Source organism: Schistocerca piceifrons, chromosome 1 (assembly GCF_021461385.2).
Source record: "Schistocerca piceifrons isolate TAMUIC-IGC-003096 chromosome 1, iqSchPice1.1, whole genome shotgun sequence".
NCBI classification, from domain to species: Eukaryota; Metazoa; Arthropoda; class Insecta; order Orthoptera; family Acrididae; genus Schistocerca; species Schistocerca piceifrons.
The window spans coordinates 980,125,751-980,152,119 of record NC_060138.1 but is presented as its reverse complement, the minus strand read 5'-3'; the positions used below and the strand labels follow the sequence as shown (position 1 = coordinate 980,152,119).

Genomic DNA, 26,369 nt, shown 5'->3' with positions numbered 1-26,369 from the left:
TTCCGATTTGATTATCCCCTTTTTATGTCACAGCCTGTTTTCCATTGTAGGGTTAGCACTTTGATGAATAGCAGGTACTGTTCCCTTCTTTAATACTTTTGATACAAATTAGATTGGGCATGGGGCATCTGTGGGACCAATGGCGAATGCCCTCGTCACATTCAGAGTCCCAGGGGATGCTTGCCTGGTCCACCCTCCTGCTGACCTGATTATTTCTCTCGCCTTATTTTATTGTCATCAATCTAACTGATGCCAATTACATTTTTAGCCTTCTCAGTCATACTATTAAAAATCTCCCAGACAGGATGTACCCTTTACTCTGTAATTTTCTTCACCCTTGATTGGTTGGTGATGGATCAGATGCAGGTGGGGTTTCTATCAGCACAGATGAGTCCAGGGAGACCTCTCAGCCAACGAAACCTTTGTACTTCTCCGTAAATTATTTCCCAGCTCTGGGATCAATATGGTTTCAAGTGCCTCAATTTTACCACTCATATGTATGTTAATAATGTGATTAAATTTCTGGTTGATGTTACAAACTGAAGATGTGTTGCCTCTTGACCGAGAGGCTGATTACCTTGCTGTTTTGTGCCCTAATCCACAACGAACCCTTACCTAGTGTCTGCACTGAAGCTAGGTGGCCACCACATATCATCCAGTGGCAGCTCCTCATGGTGTGTCAGGTACAAAAGTTTATCATTCCAGAATCATCTCTATAGGAAATCATTGTTCACCCTGATATGGAACCTTTGTTCACAAATTATCACAAGCAATGTGACCATTTCAGATCAGTGTAGAGTATGACCCATTGGCACTCATACTAGCGACTGGAATGAAATGCCATTCTGATTACTATAAAAGGCTCATAATAATTTTACATTTTTTGGAGTGGAGGGGAGATTTCAGTGACATGTGAAATTTTAAATGAGCTCCAGAACTGTGTATTCATAGATGAGTCTAAGCAGGGACACTCACATGGCTGCTATGTGGTTTTCCATCTGTATGTTATCAAAATCCATCTACGTAAGGAGTTTACTTTGTAGGATGTAGAATGACACATGTTCTCTCAAGCTGTAGCAGCCAAGATTTATTCCGGTTGCAAAAATCCTCATCTTCATTAGCTCCGTGGGTGCCATTTAATATCCACAGTATTTGCACCCAATAGCTACAAAGGTTGTGGAACGAAGTGTTATTCTGCTGGTTAACAAAATACATTGATATTCAGGGAACTGAATCAGCAGATGTGACAACCAAGGAGGCACAGTGTGATTATCAGATGATTCAGGGCACACTAAAGTATTGATCAGTGGCTCAGTGATAAAGTGCCGGACTATGAATCCCAAAGTCCCTGATTTGATCCCATCAGTCCTAAGATTTTTGTGTATCACCTCTCTCTTCTTTCGCCTCTGGCAATATCTGTTGATGTAAAAATGCTGACTTGCACCTTGGTTCGGAGACCACATTAAACTGTGGTCCATCTACAATGGGCTGGGTACGTTAGTTCAGAGGTCAGAGAAAGGCAACGGCATACCACCTCCCCCAGGGCCAATCAACTCCATGTTTTAACTGACTGTGTTTTATATTCTGACAAGTGAGCAGAGGTTCGTCTACCTATGGATCAGCCCTTTTAGTTGACAACGAGATAGAGTTGGTACAAATTTTCAGATTTGTGAAATGCTTTTTAGTAAGATTTTAGGGCAATGGACAAACTTAATTTTTTTAGAGTTTGAATGATGAATTGAATGTATGGTTGGACATAAGACAGTGAGTAAAATTTCAACAAATTTTAGTCGCACTTCGTTTTTTTGCTTTTTAACTATAGATAATCTCACAGTTGAGTGCCCTTAAATGTGAGATGCGAGCACATGCTGCCGCTTGCTCCTCCTCCCCCCCCCCCCTCTCCCCTCCATCCCCCCTCCCCCCACATACAAACCTCTGTTACAAATGACCTCTTCATATATGAAGTATTAAACTCATTAAAGAAGAATGGGTTATTGGATACCTATTCCCTCTTTTTTTTTTTTTTTTACACTACTCTCGGAGACACAGTTGTCATCTGATATGAGGGTAAGTAAAAAATTATCCATAATGTACCTATACCTTTTATTACAACGCATGTAGGACATGTACATTAACATTTTTCAGCACACTTGGTCCATCATTGCACAAGCTTCTTGATGCCCTCAGGGGGCTCGCCACTGTTTGGCGAGTTCATACTTGGCTACTGCTGGGCCCCAGCCTTTGCAGCATCCTTTCTCTTCCCTGATGCATGTCTGTCCTCTTACTGTTCTTTTTCCCCCTGTCAGGGAACATGTGTGGGATGTTTCTGGAGAGGTGTTCTGTATTTTCAGTAGCCAATATCAGAATAGGCTTTCCACTGTTTTTCGTTCTTTTGTTCTTTCTTCATTTGCTTTTTCCTATCCATCCTCCATGTGGGCATCTGAGGTTCCTCATTTTCTTCTTCTTCGTTCCTGTGCACTCCTGAATGGCAGCCCATGTGTCTGACACACAACAGGTGACTGGGTAACACGTAATTTCCATCCCCAGTTGAGAGTTTGCATGTACCCCCTGGTACAAACCAGGACCAGGGAGGGGTGATTGGTCTCTCTGTGAGATGTTTGGGAAGCGTGACCTGAGGTGTGAACAGTCACCTAGGGCAGGTGCACTCCCTTCTGAGGGGGTCCCCAGTTGGAAGGAGCTGGCAGTCATGAGGGCTTTTCTCGCAATGAGCCAGTCGTCTTCTTCACCATCAACATCTACTTAATGTGAACGAAATGAGGCTAATGATTCAAAGACCCTCCCAGCTTCACCACAGTTCCTTGTGGTTTCACATCCTGAAGGAGGTCAGTCCTTTGCTACGGTAAACCCGTTTATTATCCAGAAAGGTGTTGATGCAATAGCTGGCCCTGTGAAATCCTGCTATTGTTTATGCAATGGCACATTGCTTTTGGAAGCTACTTCTGATTCTCAAGCACAACTGCTTGCATCTTCGCTCCTCCATGGCTATCTTCTCCATGGCGAGGCCCATAGAACGCTGAATTCTTCCCGTAGTGTTATTTATACTAGGCTGCCCGATGGTCTGACTGAGGCAGAAATCCAAACGTACCTCCCTGATCAGGGCGTCATTGCAGCTAGTTGGGTGATGAAGAAGATAGATCCATCCTTAGTGCCCACACACACTCTTTCTCTCACTTTTGATAGAGTGGTGCTTCCGTCAAAGATCACAGCAGAATATGAAGATATCACAGTCCAACCATACATTCTGAACTTGATGCATTGCTGCCAGTGTCTTCGACACAACCATACTCGAGTGTCTTGTCTACATCTGGCCAAATGTGTAGCTTGGAGTAGGGATGCCCATGAGGGTGATTGTCCACCTCCTCCTCCCTGCTGTATCAACTGCAATTGTGACATGCTGGCTCCTCCCGAGTTTATCCTGTGTATCTCGAAGAGTGGGCTGTCTTAAGAGATAAAGGTGAAGGAAAAAAGTGCCTTACCTGGTTGCTCTCAAGTTGTTGGCTAGTTGGAAACCCTGTGTTCTACCATCTGGCACTTACAGTACTGTTCCTGCTCCGTTTTGCTCCAAGACACACATGGCCATGCAGATATGTGACCTCAAGTTCAGCACTGCTATTGTAAATTTACCCAGTGTTATGGTAGCATCTCCATCTTCTCCTCTAGCTGTGCAACAAGCTACGAAACTTTCCCCTCATAGGGCGAAGTCACAGCAGGCCGAAAGTACTCACATGAAGACTTCTTATGTACGTCCAGCCAACAAACATCTGAGTCTTAGACTGCCAACCAGAAAGGCTGCAAGAAGTCAAACAAAGGCAAACAGTCTTCCCCTTCACCGACTCAGAGGTCTTCTACGATGGTGTTGCCACGTTATACCATCATTCGGCCAACTCCGTATCACCGCTGCGCACCGCCAACCTTTTTTCTGCCCAGCTGAAGGAGAATGCCAACGTCTCAGAGAATCTCATGAAGCAGGATCCTCCAGCCTCTGTGCACTGTTGCAATGAGTCTTCGAAGCCTCTTCATTTTTTTGCTTCCCCCTCCCCCCCTCCTCGAGAATGCCCCCCAGTGGGTCCAGGGGTAAGAATAGGCCCGAGGTATTCCTGCCAGTCATAACAGGTGACTTAAAGGAGTTTCACACATTTCGGCCTTTATGTGATGGTCCCCTGTACGGTTTGACCTTCATTCTTCAAAATTTTCCCGAAGAGCGAACCAATTGGTGAAGGGCACCTTACGTGGTGCCTTGTGTCCATCGCACATTGAGACCTGCCCACTTTCTTGTTGTCGCATTTCAGTCCCGCTCATTCTCCATCTCTTGGGTGAAGACACCTTCCTGGATGCGTTTTCCACGATGCACTGTGCAGTGTCACTTTCTGTGTCGACGATGGCAATGTACTTCTTTGACCTGATATCCAGCACTGTAGCCAGTCTGTTGTGGTGGGGCCTCCTTTTACCCTGTTGGTTGTAGCCCCCTGACCACACAGGGATCGCTCTGCTGATGATGCCTGCGCCATTAATTCCCCACATACGCCCAGGGGCATCGGGACTCCCGGCAATGGCCATCCTGCCAAGTGGCCTTTGCTGCAGCTGGCTGGCGCCCGTAGGGAGGGCCCCTGGTCGGAGTGGGTGGCATCAGGGCTGATGACACATGATCTACATCCAAGCTCCGCAAGCCACCTGACAGTGTGTGGCGGAGGGTACCTTGAGTACCTATATCGGTTCTCCCTTCTATTCCAGTCTCGTATTGTTCGTGGAAAGAAGGATTGTCGGTATGCCTCTGTGTGGGCTCTAAACTCTCTGATTTTATCCTCATGGTCTCTTCGCGAGATATACGTAGGAGGGAGCAATATACTGCTTGACTCTTCGGTGAAGGTATGTTCTCGAAACTTTAACAAAAGCCCGTACCGAGCTACTGAGCATCTCTCCTGCAGAGTCTTCCACTGGAGTTTATCTATCATCTCCGTAACGCTTTCGCGATTACTAAATGATCTTGTAACGAAGTGCGCTGCTCTCTGTTGGATCTTCTCTATCTCTTCTATCAACCCTACCTGGTACGGATCCCACACTGCTGAGCAGTATTCAAGCAGTGGGCGAACAAGTGTACTGTAACCTACTTGCTTTGTTTTCGGATTGCATTTCCTTAGGATTCTTCCAATGAATCTCAGTCTGGCATCTGCTTTACCGACGATCAACTTGATATGATCATCACTCCTAATGCATACTCCCAGATAATTTATGGAATTAACTGCTTCCAGTTGCTGACCTGCTATATTGTATCTAAATGATATGGGATCTTTCTTTCTATGTATTCGCAGCACATTACACTTGTCTACATTGAGATTCAATTGCCATTCCCTGCACCATGCGTCAATTTGCTGCAGATCCTCCTGCATTTCAGTACAATTTTCCATTGTTACAACCTCTTGATATACCACAGCATCATCCGCAAAAAGCCTCAGTGAACTTCCGATGTCATTTATGTATATTGTGATGAAGCATAGTCCACCATATCTTGCTGGTGGTGAAACACGAGCTCAATTCAATGCACAGAAGTACAACCCCAAATCGTTCCCCTCCCTGGCCACACAATGGGAGGAATGTCAGGCTAAGGATGGTTGGTAACAGATCTTATTCGCCCTGGTACCTTGTATGTTCAAGAGCTATGGGAAATCTGTCATGACGATGAAGCCCTTTTTTTTTTATCCTCTGCCCAGTCTCGGATGTTACTCACTTGTGACAAGCTGGGGGATGTTTCTGTAAGCATCACGGCCCATAAGAGCTTAAATATGGTCCAGGGTATCCTATTTCACAGGGACCTTCTTTTCCAGTCTGATGATGAGCTGCGCGCCAATTTAGAGTGGAGAGGTGTACATTTTGTCTGGTGTGTCCACTGGTGTCTGAGGGATAATCAGGTTACCACCGGTGCCTTCATCTTGGCCTTCGAGGGTGATAAATTGCCAGAGACAGTCAAGGTGATGGTCTATCGTTGTGATGTAAAGCCCTATATCCCTTCCTCGATGCGGTGCTTTAAGTGCTGGAAGTTCGTCCATGTGTCTTCCTGCTGTACTTCCAGCATCAAATTCTGTAATTATGGACGCCCGTCGCATCCCAATACTCTGTGTGCCCCGCCTCCCCTCTGTGTCAACTGCAGAAAGCACCATTCTCCTTGCTCGCCAGACTGCAGGATTCTCCAGGAAGAAGAAAAATAATGGAGTGCAATACCCTGGACTGATTGACCTACACTGAGGCTAAGAGAAAATTTGGATGCCTGCATCCTGTACGTATGACATCGTCTTACGCCGCTGCTACAACAGTCCTCGCACCATCAGAACCGCCAACCGCAATCACCTTTCAGGGCCGGAAGACTAAACCTGCCACCTTGATGGCGGAGGGCATTTCCGCCCCCCCCCCCCCCCCTTTGTTCCCACACCACCTACTTCAGGAGAAACACTCCCCCCCCCCCCCCTCCCCCAACCATTAGGGAGTCCGTCCCCACTTCTAAGCCGGAGAAGTGTAAGTCGTCTTCGGCTTCTCTCACTAAGAAGGAGTCCCTGGAGTCACTCCCTTCCCAGGTTTCTGCTTGTCAGAAAGATGACACCCACCAGTGTCTGAAGAGCTCAAAAGCATCTGGCCGTAGGGCTTCACACTCCTCAGTCCCGGAGACTGAGCCAGTGAAGTCCTCCCAGACAGGGAAACCCAAGGAGCAGCGAGATAAATCCAAAAAGAAGACCCCTAAGACCAAGGAAATAACGGTGGAACCCACACCACCACTACCTGCAGACTCTGCGTCTGCATCTGAGGATGAGGTGGAGATCTCGCCAGACCCTCAGACACAATGGATATAGACTGCTCAGGCAAAAAGTCATGGCAGCAGGTGACTCTGAGGCTTAAACTTCCTCATTGAATGTTCCATGCCTTCCCAGTCTCACAATGACGTCATTCTCCAGTAGAATTGCGCCAGTTTTTTTGAAATGCTTGGCTAAGCTACAGCAACTGTTAAGCTTTACACCTGCAATTTGTGTTGCCCTCCAGGAAACCTGGTTCCCGGCAATGCGGACCCCTGCCCTCCGAGGCCGTAAGGGATTTTACAGGAACTGTAGCAACTATCATTGAGTGTCAGGCGGAGTAGGCGTTTATGCCCTAAACTCAGTCTGTAGTGACACTGTGCCCCTTCAAACCCCTCTTGAAGCTGTGGCTGTCAGAATAAGAACGACACAGGAAATAACTGTCTGTAATGTGTACCTTCCTTCAGATGGTGCAGTACCCCTGAATGTATTAGCTGCACTGATTGATCAACTCCCTAAACCTTTCCTACTTCTAGGAGATTTTAATGCCCATAACCCCCTTATGGGGTGGCACAGTGCTTACTGGCCGAGGCAGCCTTTAAACGGATCCATGCCCACGTTCACCAACTTACCAAACGACGGAAGCAGGAGTGTTGAGAGAGATAATGTCTTGACCATTGGGTGCCATATGTCACGTTCCAAAGTGTGGGCAAAGATCAAACTCCTTTTTGGGCACCAGACCCCAACAGGTGTTCCCAATGTTACCATAAATGGCATTATCTACCGATGCAAACATCGCGGGGCTTTGTTTTGAGTCTCTCTCTATTTTTAGTGGCCATTAATGGTCTAGCAGCAGCTGTCTGGTGCTCCGTCTCACCTTCTCTGTATGCAGACGACTTCCACATTTTGTACTGCTGCTCCAGTACTGGTGCTGCTGAGCAGAGCCTACAGGGAGCCATCCACAAGGCACAGTCACGGGCTCTAGCGCACGACTTCCAGTATTCAGCCACAAAGTCGTGTGTCATGCATTTCTGTCGGCTTCATACCATTCATCCGGATCTACAACTTTACCTTCATGATGATCCATTCACTGTAGTTGAGACATATCGATTCTTAGTACTGGTTTTCGATGCTCGATTGACGTGGATTCCTCATCTTTGTCAGCTTAATTGGAAGTGCTGGTAGCACCTCAATGCCCTCCATTGCCTCAGCAACACCAATTGGGGTGCAGATCGCTCAACGCTGCTGCAGCTCTACAGAGCCCCTGTCCAGCTCGGTGGCTGATGGTCACGTAGGCTTTGAAATTGAACAGCACTCCTTGCCAGATGTATGCAGTGTTTCCATTGCAGAGCTGGCAGCCATATCTCGTGCTCTTGAGCACATCCGCTCATGCCCTGGCGCATCATTTCTCCTGTGTACCGACTCATTGAGCAGCCTACAGGCTATCTACCAGTGCTACCCTCACCATCCTCTGGTGGAATCCATCCAGGAGTCCATCTATGGCCTGGAACGGTCCCATCGTTCAGCAGTGTTTGTGTGGATCCCAGGACATGTCGGAATCCCAGGCAACGAACTTGTTGACAGGCTGCCCAAACAGGCGATGCAGAAACCGCTTTTGGAGATGGGCATCTCTGAAGCTAACCTGCGTTCTGTCTTACGCCACAGGGTTTTCAGGCTTTGGGAAACGGAATGGCATAACGTATGCACAACAAGCTGCTCATCATTAAGGAGATAACGAATGTGTGGAAGTCTTTATGCAGTCTCTTGCAGGGAATCAGTTGTTCTTTTTTACACTTTATCCGTGAGAGTGGGTTTTATGCTTCTATGTAGGTTTTAGTACATGTCCTTTGTCCCTCTGTGTCCTCCACCCTATTGCTTTAAGGGTGGAAGTTTTAATGTGTGGCAGAGTGGCTGACTTCTCTTTTTTATTCTCGTGGTCAGCCAGCCACTGTTATCTCCTTTCTTGTTTTACTCTCTCCCGTTTCTAGCATCTCTCTGTTGTTATCTTGTCCTCTTTTGTTCCTTGTAGTGTTCATTGCCTTTCCTTCATTCTTGTGGTTTTTCCTTTCTTTCCATTTGGTGTTATATGTTTCGTCCGTTTTATTCTCATACTTGTGGCATTGTTTTATTAGGAACAAGGGACAGTCGTTCTATGTCACCAGGGCAGACTTCCTCCAGCTTATTGGGCAACTCCCTCAACATTTTCTGCTGCTCAGAGACTTTAATGTGCATCATCCCACTTTGGGGTTCTCCCAGAACCTGTCCAAGAGGTGCCCTCTTGGCAGACCTTCTCAATCAGCTTAACTTCATCTGCCTTAACAAAGGAGCACCCACATTCCTTTCAGACTCCACTCGCTGTTCCCATTTGGACCTGACCTCCTGTACTGCCCAGCTTGCCCATCGTCTTGCATGGACCATTCTGTTTGACATGTACTTGAGTGACCACTTCCCACGTGCTATCCAATTGCTGTCTCCTGCCCTACCTACGTGCACACCAAATGGCAGCTTTCTAAGGCCAACTGGAGGCTTTACTTCTCCCTGGCTACCTTTGATGAACAATATTTCCCCAGTTTCAATGATGAGGTAGAATATCTTGCAAACATTATCCTTACTGCCGCAGAATGTTCCATTCCTCGCACTTGCTCTTTACTATGCCGTGCCCTGGCCCCTTGGTGGACTGAAGTTTGCCGCGACGCAATTTGTATACGGATGTGTGCTCTCTGCATTTTTAACAGTCATCCTATAGTGGCAAACTGCATTTGTGACACACAGTTGTGTGCACAGTGTCATCACATTCTTCAGGATAGCAGAATAGCTAGCTGGATTTCCTCTACTAGTTCTTTTAAGAATACCACTCCCTCTTCCATCGCATGGGCCAACCTCCAATGGCTCTTTGGTACCAAGGCCCATTCTTAAATTTCCAGCCTGACAGTAGCAGATGATGTCATAGTGGACCCTATTGCTATCTTCAACAGCTTGGACCACTGTTTAGTGGAGATTTCGAGCTCCACCCATATCACCCTGCCATCGTCCATCACAAACGACTAGAGGAGGCCCTGGCAATATCTTTCTCGTCTCAGAATTATGAGTGCTACATTGCAGCCTTTACTATGAAGTAGCTGGATCACGTTCTCATTTCATCCCAACCTCCGCCCCAGGGCTGCACGATGTTAACAATCAGATGTTGCATAACCTTTCTCTTGCGAGCAAGCACTTTTTCCTTCATATGTACAATCATATCTGGGCAGAGAGCACATTTCTCAGATGCTGACAGTGAGGCCACTGTGATACCCATACCTTAGCCTGGCAAGGACAAATACCTTCTCTCTAGTTATCGCCCTATTTCTCTCACCAGCTGTGTCGGCGAGGTGAAGGAACATATGATTCATCCTTGAGCCTCACAATTTACTAACCACTACACACTGTGGATTTTGAGTGTGCTGTTCTGCAGTTGACCATCTCGTCACTTTGTCAACCAATGTCATGAATGGTTTTCTGCGGAAATACTAGACTGTGGTCTCGTTTTTCAATTTGGAGAAAGTCTGTGACTCCTGCTGGAGAACTGCTGTCCTACCGTACTCTCTACATGTGGGTATTCTGTGACTGCATGTCCTATTTCCTTCAGGAACTTTTAAAACACATATTTTTCGAGGTACTTGTGGGTTCTGCTGTGTCAGATACCTTTATCCAGGAAAACGATGTGCCTAAGGGTTTGTACTGAGCTTCGTCCTCTATGCTATCGCCATCAACCATGTAATGGCCTGTCTCCCCCCAGGCAACTCTGGCTCCCTCTTCATTAATGATTGTATTTCTCCATGGACTTGTCTCCTTGAGCGGCGTCATCAGCGATGTCTCGATCTTCTTTACTCTTGGAGCACCAACAGTGGCTTTCGCATTTCCATGAACAAACCGTTTCTTTGAATTTCTGGCAGCACAGTTGGTCTCTTCCTCCGTCTTTACATCTTGGGCCTGTTGCACTTCCATTCGTTGAAACTACAAAATTCCTGGGGCTCATGGTGCTCCCATGTGTCTTACCTGTGCCCACTGTACGTGCTCCCTCAATGTCCTGTGTGTCCTCAGTGGTACTTCCGGGGAAGCGAATCGGACCACCCTCCTTGGTTTGTATCCACCCCTTGTCCATTCGAAACTAGACTATTGGCGTTTCATTTATGCATCTGCAGATCTGTCCGTCTTATGCCTCCTCAGTACCGTCCACCATTGTGGCGTCCGTTTGGCCACTGGCGCCTTTTAAATATGCCTACCGTTTGTCTACCATGCCTGGCCACCCATCCTACTCCTCCTCCTTAAATGGCTCCTTTGATCATCAGTATTGGGTGCGTCCCTCTTCTGTTACATCCCGGAATTCACTTTTGGCCCTTGCTCCGGCAGCTTAACTTCACGTTACATGCCACTTTTCCGGTACATGTAAACCCTTCACCACCTTGGCTTCGTGCGGCAGTCCATGTTCACCTTGGCCGTCATTCGCTTCCTAAAGACACTACTAGAGACCTGCCTGTGGGTCCTGGGATGAATAGGCCCAAGGTATTCCTGCCGGTCGTAAGAGGCGACTAAAAGGAGTCTTCCCTCTTTTCGGCCCTGTAAGTTGAAGTCCAATTTTATGGTTTGACCTGCCACATTCCAAATTCTACAGAAGTGCGGGCCATATGGGAAAGAACACCTAAAGTGGTGCACCAGTTATCCATAGTGCTATTAGATTTGATCTCCTTAACCTCTGCTCGTCGTTGCTTTGCATCTCTACCTGTAATTCCACTATTTGGGTGAGGACACTTTCTGGGGTATGTCATCTCCTTAAGTTGTCTCCTGTCCTCTTTCGCCCCCGGGTTACTATTGGATTTCTCTGTGCCCAGTATCCAGCATGGTAGCCAGTCCGTTGTGGTGGGGCCGTCGTGTACCCATTTGGTGGTAGCCCCCTGACAACACAGGGATCACACTGCTGATGCCTGAGCTGTAAGCTCTGCATGTGTGCCAAGGAGCGGATGTCTGTCCAGCAACTGCCATCATGCCAGGTGCCCTTTGCTTTGGCTGGGTGGCACCCGTGGGGAAAGCCCCTGATCAGAGTGGGTGGCATCAGGGCAGATGACGTGCGATGAAGTGGACCAAGTTATCTTTTTCTAGGGACTGAATGGCATCAGCAGTCTCGAAGAAAGGAAAGGTTGATTTTAATGCTGACAGGTGTGATCCTAAATCATTCCCCTCCCTAGCAACACCTTGGGAGGAACATAGGGCTTCAGAGCGACAGGATTCATATTCACCTCATTACTTAGTGTGCGCCAGAACTGATGGGTACTCCTTTCTGGAAACGAAGCATCTGTTTTTTTGTTGAGCACCTGGAGGATAAGTTTGGGGAAGTGACAATGCTGTCCAAAATGTGCAATGGGTCGGTTTTGATTCAGACGGCATCCCCAACCCAGTCCTGGATGTTACTCGCCTATGACAGGCTGGGTGGTATTTCTGTTTCGGTCACTCCCCACAAAAGCCTCAATATGGTCCAGGGAATTATTTTTCATGGTGACCTCCAGTTACAGTCTGATGACGAGCTACCTGCCAGTTTGGAATGGCAGGGTGTTCATTTCGTACGGCGCATTTACAGGGGACCCAAAGATAATAGGGTACCCACCGGTGCCTTCATCTTGGCCTTTGAGGGTGAGTCATTACCTGAAAAGGTCAAGGTGATGGTGTACCGATGTGACTTCAAACCCCTATGTCCCTCCCCCTATGCGGTGCTTCAGGTGCTGGAAATTCAGGCACATGTCCTCCCGTTGATCTTAGAGCGCCACATGTAGAAACTGCGGACATTCGCTGCACCCGAATACTCCATGTGCACATCCTCCCACCTGTGTGAACTGTGGACAGCATCACTCCCCCTGCTTGCCCAAATGCCCAGTATTCCAAAAGGAGTGCAAAATTATGGAGTACAAGATCCTGGACAGGCTGTCTTAACCGCAATGCTAAACTCAAATATGAAAGAGTAAACCCTATTCCCATGGTATCTTCTTATGTTGCCACACGATGGCATCGCCATCGATGACGCCATTACACCCATATCTAAGGTTACCCCAGTGGGCCCTCAGGGCTGCCCATCTTCCTCCCCATCCAGTTGGCTGGGGGCACATCTTCTGTTGCTCTCAAAGCTTCTACTTTGGGATTCTACTTTCCATGCTCCCCTCCCAGTCGTCCAGTAGACACTAGCCAGTGGTTGAAAGAGCCACTGGCTGCTGGTTGAAGAGCTTCAAGGTCTTCCTTTGTCCCTGAAGCTACTTCTTTGAAGCCCTCCCAGCAAGCCTCTTAGGAGTGGTGGGAGGGCAAAACTTCAAAGAAGTAGTCCTCTGAGAAACAGGAGCCTCCAGTGCCCCCTAAACCAGCTCTCCCCCATGGCTCTGCGTCCGAGGACGAGGTGGAGATTCTGGTGTCACCTGAGGGCCTTGATCTTGCCGACGCCTCAGAGCGCAATGGTACTGGAGGCCAGCACTCAGCCGGTGGCGACAGGTGATGCCAAAGCCTAATTTGCCTCCTTGGTCACTCCATGCCACCCCAGACAACAGAAAGCGTCATCTCCAGTGGAACTGAGACAGTTTTTTATCCACCTGGCTGAGTTGTGTCAACTTTTAAGCAGTACATCTGCTTTTCGCATTGTCCTTAAAGAGATCTGGTTTCCTGTAGGAGAGCCAGTCCTGACAAAACTCTACCATCTGGTGAGCAAGATTTATGAAACAGGTGAAATACCCTTAGACTTCAAGAAGAATATAATAATTCCAATCCCAAAGAAAGCAGCTGTTGACAGATGTGAAAATTACCGAACTATCAGTTTAATAAGTCACAGCTGCAAAATACTAACACGCATTCTTTACAGACGAATGGAAAAACTAGTAGAAGCCAACCTCGGGGAAGATCAGTTTGGATTCCGTAGAAACACTGGAACACGTGAAGCAATACTGACCTTACGACTTATCTTAGAAGAAAGGTTAAGGAAAGGCAAACCTACATTTCTAGCATTTGTAGACTTAGAGAAAGCTTTTGACAATGTTGACTGGAATACTCTTTCAAATTGTAAAGGTGGCAGGGGTAAAATACAGGGAGCGAAAGGCTATTTACAATTTGTACAGAAACCAGATGGCAGTTATAAGAGTCGAGGGGCGTGAAAGGGAAGCAGTGGTTGGGAAGGGAGTGAGACAGTGTTGTAGCCTCTCCCCGATGTTGTTCAATCTGTATATCGATTAAGCAGTAAAGGAAACAGAAGAAAAATTCGGAGTAGGTATTAAAGTCCATGGAGAAGAAATAAAAACTTTGAGGTTCGCCGATGACATTGTAATTCTGTCAGAGACAGCAAAGGACTTGGAAGAGCAGTTTGAATGGAATGGACAGTGTCTTGAAAGGAGGATATAAGATGAACATCAACAAAAGCAAAACAAGGATAATGGAATGTAGTCTAATTAAGTCGGGTGATGCTGAGGGATTTAGATTAGGAAATGAGGCACTTAAAGTAGTAAATGAGTTTTGCTATTTGGGGAGCAAAATAACTGAGGATGGTCGAAGTAGAGAGGATATAAAATGTAGGCTGGCAATGGCAAGGAAAGCGTTTCTGAAGAAGAGAAATTTGTTAACATCCAGTATTGATTTAAGTGTCAGGAAGTCATTTCTGAAAGTATTCGTATGGAGTGTAGCCATGTATGGAAGTGAAACATGGACGATAAATAGTTTGGACAAGAAGAGATTAGAAGCTTTCGAAATGTGGTGCTACAGAAGAATGCTGAAGATTAGATGGGTAGATCACATAACTAATGAGGAAGTATTGAATAGGATTGGGGAGAAGAGAAGTTTGTGGCACAACTTGACCAGAAGAAGGGATCGGTTGGTAGGACATGTTCTGAGGCATCAAGGGATCACCAATTTAGTATTGGAGGGCAGCGTGGAGGGTAAAAATCGTAGGTACTGGGAGATGAAAAAGCTTGCACAGGATAGAGTAGCATGGAGAGCTGCATCAAACCAGTCTCAGGACTGAAGACCACAACAACAACAACAACCTGTTGTGGGGTGGAGCCAAAGCTAATGGCCGTGGCAAAGATGTTTGAGGACCTACTAACTCACCTCGACCTTTGCCTCCTAAATACAGGTGCCTCCACACATTTCAGTGTGGCACATGGCACATATTCAGCCATTGATCTCTTGGTCTGCAGTTCTGGCCTTTCCCATCTTTCCACTGGAGAGCACATAACGACTTGGGTGGTAGTGACCACTTTCCACTCTTCCTGCTCCTATCCCAATGTCCCTCATCTCATCACTTGCTCAGGTGGGTTCTTCCCAAAGCTGACTGGGGCACTTACATTGAGTATCTGTTGTATGCCACGATCGATGAAGTAATACATGTCATCACTAATGTCGTTGTTGCTGCAACTGAATCAGCAATCCTATGTTCCTCCAGTTGCCCCCAGCGGAAGTCAATGTCTTGGTGGTCGCCGGAAATCAATGTGGCCATTAGAGACAACGGCGGGCCCTCCGTCATAAGCACCACCCCTCCCTGGAGAACCTTATTGCCTTCAAACGGCTCCATACCCAGGTTCGCCTTCTCATCAAACGAAGGAAGCAGGATTGTTGGGAAAGCTATGTCTCCACCATTGAGACACGAACCTCCCCCTCCCAGATTTGGACCAAGCTCCACCAACTTTACGACTATCAGAACCTAACAGGTGTAACAGGAATTTCCACAAATGGAGCTGTATCTGCTGATCCAGAAGTAATTGCAAAGTGTCTTGCTGAGCATTATGCTCGGATCTCTGCATCTGAGAACTACCACCCCACTTTTTGTTTCCTCAATCAGAGGGTAGAACAGCAGCAGCTCTCTTTCACTCCATGCCACTCTGAGCCTTATATAATGCTCCCTTCAGTGAGTGGGAATTTCTCAGTGCCCTTGCGCTGACCATCCTGACACATCCACTGGCCCAGACCGCACCCATTCGCAAAAGCTGAAACATCTGTCAGTGGATTCCTAGTGCCACCTCCTTGCTGTCTTCAACCGCATTTGTGTTGGGCAAATTCCCATCACAATGGCAGGACGGTATCATCATTCCAGTGCTAAAGCCCGGGAAGAACCCACTAGAAGTTGACAGTTATCCTCCCATCAGCCTCATCAACGTTCTGTGCAAGCTGCTGGAACATATGGTGAGCTGTCAGTTGTGTTGGCTCCTTGAGTCTCGGGACCTTCTGGCTTCGTCCCAGGGCAGTTTTCGCCAAGGTCGCTCCACTGTCGACAACTTGGTGTACCTGGAGTCTGCCATTCAATCAACATTTTCCTGGCGACAGCACCTTATTGCTGTATTTTTCGACCTCAGAAAGGCCTATGATACCACTTGGCAAAACCACATCCTCGCTAATCTGCATGAATGGTGTCTCTGGGGCCCACTCTGGATTTTTGTACAGAAATTTTTGTCGCACTGCACTTTTAGAGTTCAAGTTGGCACTTCCCACAGTGCACCCCAAATACAATAAATTGGGGTCCCATAGAGCTCTTTTTAATTGCCTTCAATGGTCTCACATCAGCTGGCTCCATATTGGCCACACGTGACTGACATATGGTTAACTCCTCTGTCGCGAGGACCCACCTTGGTGTTGCTGTGACTCCCATATGACTGTCATCCACATCGTGCTGGACTGCCCAATTTTAACTACTCCGCAACGGACTTTTAACCTTACCAGCACCCTACCTTCAGTGTTGGGTGACAATACCTCAACACCTGATTTAGTTTTATGTTTTGTTCATGAGAGGGGGTTTTATCATACCATCTAAGGTTGGACATTGGGCTCTCTCTCCAAGGCCTCCACACTCCTTCCATTTCAACTCTCTGTCAACCTTTCTTTGCATTTATTTGCCTTGTTGTTCGTCTTTTTCCTACATGCGTTCATCTCGCCTTGTCTTTTTGGGGCGGACATTTTAGTGTCTTGCAGAGTGGCCTCTTTTATTCTTTTGATCAGTCAGGCCAGACCATGTGCTCTGTAGTTTTAATACCTTCTTCTGCTTTTCTTTGTAGTATACATTTTCCTCGTTTTTTGTTCGTTCCATTCACTTCCTTTTTAGGTGTGGTTCCCCATTCCTTTTTCCCCTTTTACTGTCCCAAACATACTTGTTTTACCTTGAGCTTTGTTTGCATCAGGAAAAAGTGACTTATGACCCTGTAGTTTGGTCCCTTTATACTGCAAACCAACTAACTACTCGAGACTCACTCTGTCGCCATAAGTTTCTTGACCTTTGCACGGAACTTTGCGATAGTAACCTTGCGTATACTGATAGCTCTTGAGCTGACTGTGGTGTCAGGTGTGCGTTCACCATTGGCACCAACAATTTTTGTGTCGGCTCCTGGAATACGCTTAGTATTTACAGCAGAGCTGTTCACCCTATATCAGGCCATCAGTACATCCGGTGACACAGGCTTTTCAATTGCATTCATCTGCTCCAAATCTCTCAGTGCCCTTCAGAGTCTCTATGTGCTGTACATTGTCCATCTCTTTGTGCAACCGGTCCAGGAAAGCTGTCATTTGCTCATTCTTCATGGAACCATAGTGATGTTTACGTGGGTTCTTGGTCACCTCAGTCTGACGAGAAACAAGGCCGCTGACACTGCTTCCAAGGCTGCAGTCCTCATACCTCAGCTTGCTAGACCTTACACTTCCTCCTATGATCTCTGTGTTGCCGTCTCTCAGCAGGTGATGTCACTTTGGCATCACCACTGGTCCCCCCTTCATGGGAACAAGCTCTGGGGAATTAAGCCTCTCTCAGCAGCTCAGATGACCTCCACTCGGCCCTCTCGCCACAAGGAGGTCATTTTAGCTAGGTTGCATACCGGGCACTGTCTTTTTAGCCATTGCCATTTGTTAGTGGTGCTGCCATACTGCCTTATGCTCATTGCCCTCAACCTCCGATGATTCACCATTTCCTGACAGAATCCCTTTTGTTAACCACTTATGTTCTCATTTGTGTTTGCTGTCTGAGTTATTGGCCGTTTTAGAGAACGATGTGCAAGCTGTCAATCGCGTTTTACTTTTTATCTGTTGTAGCAAGATGATAAAGGACATTTAATCTTTAGTTCAGGATCTCCATTTCTCTATGGTGTATTTTATGGACCTTTTCTTCCATTGACTGGGCTTAATGTGTAGTCATTTTTAACTCCCTTCCCCCCCCCCCCCGCCCCCCCCCCCCCCACCGTGTTCTGTGGTTCTTTCGAGGGTGCGTATATCACCCTAATTGTTTTTGTTCCCCAAAATAAATCAAAACAAACCCCATCCTTTACAACTTAATCAAAGGCGAACTGATCGTCCCTTAGTGCCTCTTTCGGTGGACCAAACAAGTGACAGTTGAAAGGGGCAAGATCAGGACTATACAGAGGAGAAGCCACTACTACAAACTTGAGTTTCCAGAGCATTTCAGCATTGTGGGCAGTGGTATGTGGACAGACATTGTCGTGTAACAACACAACGCCTTTCAACAGTAGTTCTCGGCACTTGCTTCAAATTGTAGACTTTAGCTTGTCAGTAAGCATCTTGCTGTAATACACACAGTTTTACTGTTGTGCCACTGTCCTGGTAATGTTTCAGTTCTGGGCCTTATGCATCCAAAAAAATGATAAGCATCAGTTTTCCTGCAGGTGGTTCAGTTTTGAGCTTTTTTTCTGTTGGGCGATTGTGAATGTTTCCGTTGCATACTACTCCATTTACTGTCAAGCTCGTAGTGGTGGATCCATGTTTCGTCATCAGTGATGATTCTGATTGTGAACCCATCACATTCGTTTGCATGGCAATCTAACTGTAAATATTTTTGGCAGATGTCGAAGCACATTTGTGTACGCAACATTGAATTGTTTCAGGATTCACCTTCCACAAACTTTATGAAACCCAGGTCTGTTGTGAATGATTCCATAGGCAGACACATGACTAATTTGCAGACAATGTGCCACTTTATCAACAGTTATTCATCTGTCTAAGAGAACAATGTCATTTAAGGACAATGTTGTCTTCATTTGTGGCCGTGTGTTGTCTTCATTCGTGGCTGTGGTTGGTCATCTGGCTTCTTCCTCATATGTATCGCTAGTGTGATCATTTTTGAATTTTGCAGTCCTTTCCTAGACACTCCGTTGTGGCAAGACACTGTTGCAGATGGATTGTGACTCCCGATACACCTTCTGCCCATAAAAATTGAGTTACTGCTTGTTATTCCTCTTTATTGCTAATTTCTTATGGAGCAGCCACAGTCTCTCTGCAACAGGAGGAAGACAAATGGAGGAATTAGGATCAAATTTCATAGCAGGAGCGGAACGGCATATCTCTAAAATATGTGAGCAGAGAAAACAGTGTGAACAACATGAGAAGAGTTATGTCAACATTGCAGATAATTTTTGACTTATCCTCATATAATAATAGTCATTGTTGTCCTTTTGATATACACTACTGGATAGAAGTCTCCTTTAGATTTATCAGTGCATTACAGTTTTCAGTAATGAGCATACGAGCTGATATAATCTTCTTGGGTTGACAGCCGAGTCAGTGTGTCATTCTGACAACATTTCAGCAAGTTTTTTACGTGCCATCTTCAGGCAAAGTATCAGGTTCACATGTCATTTGGATCTTTATAGCCACTGGATCACGGGCTTCTCTGCATCCTCGTTGCCAGTCGGGCCAATCAGGCGCGAGCGGAATTGGCGTGGCGGTGCATGGTGGGGTGGGGGTGAGCCGCGGGTACCATGTCCCAGCGTCTTCTTTCAGAGCAGCCTGTTTATTCCATTTGCCGCCACCGTCCTGCCTCTATCGGTGCGCTTACTTCATATTCTTGCTAATGTTTTCCCTCAATGTGGTGCTGAGTTGGAAGTCACTATCCCAGTTGACCAGGTTATCATATGTCTCGTACCTCCACTGCTTCACCACCACCACTACTACCACTACCACTGCCACCGCCGCCGCGCCGATTCTGCTCACACCTGATTGGCAGCACCGAGAGCGGAGAGAAGCCTGTGGTCCAGTGGCTATAAAGATCCATACGAGATATGAACCCAACACTTTTCATGAAGGTGGCAAGTAAGAAACTTGCATGAGAATGCAATTGAAACCATTGTGCTAAAGACACATAATGTGTATCCACAAGACATGTGGCCTCTAATTGAAAACGTGCAATATGATATATCTACTGTCAAAAGATTCAGGTTTAGCCCCGCTTTTGGATATCTGGGAGGGGGCTGCCTAGTGGGAGGTAATCATGAGAAAAATATTAATAACTAACAAAAGAGTAACGTTACAAGGATCAGGGTATGGATTGTTAGAAGCTTGAACTCAGTGGGGGTGTTATAAAACCTGAAAAGCAAACTGCAAAGGCAGTCTAGATGTAGTGGTTATCAGTGCAGTGAAATGGAAAGAAGGCAAGAATTTCTGGTGAGACAAAAATAGGGTAACATCGGTGGCAGCAGAAAACGATGTAACGGGGGAGGATTAGTTGCTAATAGTAAGGTAGGGCAGAGGTCATCACAACAATTTTCATTGTCTAAAGGGAGATATAATTATGGTGGATTGGATTTTGGTAATAGGGAAAGGACTAGAAGATACAATTATCGGAGGATATGGGCTTGGTAGTGGAATGAGAGAGGACAAAGACTAATTGAGTTCTGCAATACATATCAAGACACTGTTCAAAAATCATATGTGGATGAGGTGTAGTTACATCATGCTCAAACAAAGATTCTGATATCAGATACTGGATTGTAATGCATTTCCAGGAGCAGATGTAGATTAGCTCACAATTAAGTAATGGTGAAGAGTAGACTAAAGATTAGGAGAATTTTGCAGAAGAATCGATGTGCAAAGAAAGGGATATTGAAGTACTGAGGAATGAATTTGAAGTTCTCAAAGGCTATAGATACATCCCTTCCACAACAAAAAATTGCAAAAATAACAACCAGTCTACCAACTGTTCACTAGAATGAATGGCCACTGCCGAACTGTTGCCAAGAACAAAGTTGATCACCCAGTGGAATCTGGACCTTCAGGATCCTTGCCTCCATCACCAGTTATTCTGGTAACAAATCATTTGCTCCTGTAACCCTCCTAGCCTCAGTAACTGTGCCACCCTTCCCTCTCATATTCTTAGCCAGCAAACCTGCCACCTCCCTCCAAGCCACTAGCTGCCCACCCCAACCATGCTTCCTGCCTTCTGCCCCTCTCTCTCTTACCCACCCAATCAGACACAACCCCGATCTCACCCTAGTCCACCTGCTGAAACGCAATTCCAAGCATTGGGTGTCCAGCCGACACAGTGTAGGGCCATAGGTGCGTATATGTGAATGTGTATTTGTACATTAGCATAACAAAGAATTTATTCCAAAAGCTAGCAAGTTTCCTTTCTCTTTTGTGTGCCTGTCAATGACAACATGCTTCTGCTATTTGGTGAGTAGTCTCCTTTAGTCCTAAAGTAAATACAGAAATCTGACAGAAAAACTTAGATACAAGGAAGGTAACTGCAAAGAAACATTCGGTAATAGATGGCATACTTCAGTTGATCAATGAAAGCAGGAAGTACAGATGTGTTCAGTTATAAACAGGAATGAAATAAATAGGAAGTGCAGGGAACACAAAGTGAACTAGCTGCAGCAAAAATGTGAAGCAACAGAAAGAGAAATGATTATTGGAAGCACTGGCTCAGCTTATAGAAAAGTCCAAACAAGCTTCACTGAAATTAAAAGCAAGAGCATCAACATTAAGGGTACAGTGTGACTTCCACTACTAAATGCAGAGGAGAGAGCAAATAGGTGGAAAGAGTAGAATGAAGTCCTGTACAAAGGGGAGGACATGTCTGATTAAATGATAAAAGAAGAAATGGGGATTGATATGGAAGACACAGGATCCAGTATTTGTCGGAGTTTAACAGAGCTTTGGGAAAATCCAATCAAATAAGACAGAAGGGATAGGTAGCATATCTTGGGAATTCTTAAATGCATTGGGGAAGTTCAGCCAAACAAATATTCGAGTTGCTGTATAGAATCTGAGACTAGACATGTAAAATCAGACCTTAGGAAAACTGCCATCCACACAATCATAAAGATAGCAATGACAAACAAATGCAAGAACTATCATCCAATCAGCTTATGAGCAGGTGCACCAAAGATGTTAACTAGAGTAATACACAGAAGAATGAGAAACAAAATTAAAGATATGTTAGATGACTGTGAGTTGGGCTTTCAGTAAGATTAAAGGCACCAAAGCTCTTGATAATGTAAATAAGACTTAAGAAAAGTAAAGGCACCTAAATAGGAGTCATGAACCTATAAAAAGCATTCAATAATGTAAAATGGTGCACGGTTTCCAAAATTCTGAGAAACATAGAAGTAAGCTAAAGGGTAGTGATAGTAAACCTTTTTTACCCCCACCACCGCCAACTTTTGTTTTTCTGTTAGTATTAAAATGTTCTAACCACCCACCAGTTCCAATGTAATGGTGATGTGGGGAAGTAGCTTTATAAAATTTACATTACAGCAAGTTAAACCATATAATAATAATTACTTAAGAAAAACTTTTGCAGAATTTTATGAAAACCTATTGAAAATGTTTTTAAAATCTCTACCTCTCACCATGAAAGCTGGAACTCCCAGTAGCGGGCGGGCATTAGGGACCAGGTTGACTCCACTGTTGTAGGGAAAGACGAATAATGCACAATGTGTGCAAGAACCAAGACGGAACAGGGGGACTGGAAGACCAAGAACAAAGTGCTTGGATTAAAAAGGGTGTAGGACGGGTATGCAGTCTTTTGTACCTACTGTTTGGTCTAGACATTGGTTTTTTTAAAAAAAAAAAAAGAAAAGAAAAAAAAAAGAAAATTAAAGAGTGGAATTCAGGGTGAAAAGATGCCACTGAGAAGATTTGCTGATGCCATTGCTGTCCTCGATTAAAATGGGGAACAATTACAGGAACTGTTAAATGGAATGAACAGTCTAATGAATACAGAAGTAAACTGAAGAAAGATGAAAGTAATGAGATGTAGCAGGAATGAGATTACTGATAAACTTATCTTCAGAATTAGTGAACATGAAGTAATCAAAGTTAAGGGATTCTGCTACCTAGGGAGCAAAGTAACACACAACAGACAGAGCAAAGAGGACAAAAAAAAATTAGACTAGCACAGTCACAGATAGTGTTTCTGACCAAACAAAGTCTACTAGTACCAAATATTAGCCTTAATTTGAGGAAGAAATTTCTGAGAATGTACATTTTGATCCTAGTATTGTATGGTAATGAATCATGGTCAGTGAGAAAACTGAAAAAGAAGAGAACAGAAGTGCTTGAGCTATGGTGCTGTATAAGAATTTTGAAAATTAGATGGTCCTGGAGAATAAACAATCAAGAAAGGAACATATGGAAAACACTGACAAGCAAAACAGGCAGGATAATGAAACATTTGGGACATAGGGGGATAACTTCCATGGTACTAGAGCAGCTGTGTAAGAGGTAAATACTGTAGGGGAAGACAGAGATTAGAATACATTCAATAAATAATTGTGAAGGATGCAAGTGCTACTTTGAGAAGATGTTAATATGAGAGGAATTTACCTTGGACTGCATCATGTCAATCAAGACTTTTTTGTAGGGAGTGCATTGTGCTCATGTGGGAGCGATCTAGATGCTTGTAACACAATAATCTGGTAGCCAAGATCGCAGGAATACTTTTTATTCCATGATTACTGGTTTCAGTGAAACTAAAGCCACCATCATTGGATCTTAGGACACATACAGGTTACAACATCAGAGCAAACAATGGTGATATTAATAGTTGCCTATAACATGCAGGCCTTACAAAATTGTCGTGAGTAGCACATAGGTGTCAAAGAGAGATGACATTATAAATGTTAATTGTCTCCATCACATAGAAGCGTGCACTTGTATGTGATGGAGACAATTGACATTTATAATGTCATCTCTCTTGGAAGCCTTTGTGCTACAACAATTTCGTAAGGCCTGCGTGCTATAGGCAATTATTAATATCATCATTGTTTGCTCTGATATTGTAACCTGTATGTGTCCTAAGATCCGATGATGGCGGCTTTAGTTTCGCCAAAACCGGTAATCATGGATTGAAAAGAATTCCTGTGATCTTGGCTATCAATTTATTGTGTTTCAATCAAGACTGATGATAAAAAAGAGGAAAAAAAACATTAATATATTGAAAGTGTATTCTTGTAAACTATGCCTGTCACCATTTCCTAAATGATGTAATTGTAGCCAGAGAACACATTAGTGTGTGAGTGGCACCATGAAACTCAGTTACCTGATTTTGTGCTATTGGTCTTGCCACATGGAACTTACACAGATATGACTTTAATTTACTACATTGCTAAATGGCTGCCTCTCAGTTGTTTAACAGTATCTGCAAATAGCCAAAACAACACAATAAATATAACCATGTTTCTTTGGAAACGTGCTTTAAAATACATTTTAAAGGTCCATACTATTTTCCTTCTTACTCCATGACTACCACTTTTGGCCAAGTCCAGTATTGCAAAAGGGATGTTCTCTCACATTTTCTATGCAGCATCTTCACCACAGAAAAAGTATTCCTCCACAAGAACCTTCTAGAAGTTTCCAAGTTATGGTTACACTTCACTCTGAACTGACCTGCATTATGACTTGTCTTAAGAAAATAGGCTCACATTTATGCAGTACTTGAAATGATCAAATGAGTAAATAAGGTATAAAATCAAATACAAGAAAACTCTTTCCATTTATGGGACAACTGAATTGAGAAGTTGTGAATTTTATGAACATGAACTGAAGATCCTGACTCATATTATCTTTTATTACTTGGTGTTCAAGATTGAGTTGGAACATATAGGGCTTATCAGTCACACAGGTTATTATTTACAGATGAACACTTTAGGAATGTGAGTGCTATTTACGTAGTCACGTGACAAGCTAGCACTTATTACTTGTTAATGTCAGTTACGTGTTTGAGAAGTGGGACATTGTTTGTAGAAACATCTACTTCTCAACAAGAATCCAACTAGGTTGGTGCCTACGAGAATGTCAACACATCCTTGAACTTTAATGGTGATGTTTTCTTGCAAAGATGTAATTGACAGTAACTCTGTCTCTGAGTTGGAAATGGCCCATTAATGCTTCATACTTTGATGGGAAGACCTTCCAGTCTGTTGTGTTTGTGGTAATATTGCTTTTATTTTAGTTAATTATGAGCAAGTGTAGCAAAGCTCTTAAGATTTTGTGAATTGTCTTGACTTCAGTCTAAGCTCATAGAATGCATGTCTTATTGCCACTGAAAGATTTGCTCATTGTTTTGTAGTCCAATGACAGCTTTCCATATGTATCTGCTTGTATTTTAATTTTATTTTTTTTTTTTATTTCTTGTTGTGGCTCAGTGCCAGACTATAGATCCAAATGTATCAAGTTCAATACTGAGTCTGTCTTGGGAATTTTAGCTGTCACTTACTACGTTTTTCAGCTTTGGTGAAGTTTGGCCACATGACAATGCCTTCTTCTTCTTCTTCTTCTTCTTCTTCTTCTTCCACCTGGGTCAGAATATTGATGTCCCAGGAAATCGCGCAGCCCTACTCATGGTATATAACCTGTCCGTATCCAAAGAATTTCCTGAAATGTGAGCAGGAAGATCTATACTGACATTAGTTTTCAACTAGAATTGAGTACTTCTAAATCTCAGGGCCTGAAAGCAACATCACAGGTTTGGTGAGCAGCCCATCTCATTTGTCTCCTGTATGGCAATCCATCCTGTTAAATTGCCCTAGAGGTATTGACACCTGTGAGATATGAATGTCTGGATTGCACATTGTCCTAGACTTCAGTCATTATCCCTAACCTCTCTCAAATTACCACATTTTGCAGTCACATGTAACTGGGTATCGCCATTTTTAAACTGTTGATGAAATGTGTGTGTCAGATTTTTCTGTATGCTGTAAAATAATTATGATGTTAAATTTTGCTTCAGCAAGAGAGAATTCAGTTTTAAAAAATTTCTCATTACAGTTGGTGAGAACCGTGTCAGATTTATTTCGACTGGTCCCATTTTCAGTATTCATCATTGTACCCTTTATGGAGCTGTTATTACCAGTGGCAATAAAATTATTTCCTGGAATGCTACCATCAACATTTCAAACTGCAAGAGAGAAGGTAAGTTGAGTATGTTTGCAGTTGAGTATGTTTGCCTTCAAACCTGAAGTTCAGTTATAAAAGATTAGGCTACATATATATTTAATGTTTCCCCAGAAATATCCTTGAAATGTACATAATAAATAATAAAACAATTTTCAATAACGGATAGCTAAAAACAAAATCCCTTACTTTGTAAATGCATATTAAAATAGTATTGATTAATGAAGTGAATATGACAATAGTGCAGTAAAGATAGAAAGTTAGTGATACTTCAGGTAATTCTCATGTCATCCTCTGTAACTGAAAGGAAATAAGAAAGAGCATGATTTTCAGCCAAGCAACTTCTAGGCATACTGTGAATGAATGGAAAACATCAATGTGCTGAATATAAGCAAGTAATTCAGCATC

At 44.5% G+C, this 26,369-nt stretch overlaps 1 protein-coding gene across 1 annotated transcript in view; it reads left to right on the top strand.

Annotated features, from left to right (window-relative positions):
• Positions 1 to 26,369, top strand: part of LOC124776770 (mitochondrial proton/calcium exchanger protein) — a 106,784-nt gene that overhangs the window by 18,246 nt on the left and 62,169 nt on the right. Inside the window, exon 3 of the mRNA XM_047251946.1 lies at positions 25,836 to 25,979. Within this exon, the coding sequence (XP_047107902.1) occupies positions 25,836 to 25,979 (144 nt within the window). The remainder of the gene's footprint in view (positions 1 to 25,835; positions 25,980 to 26,369) is intronic.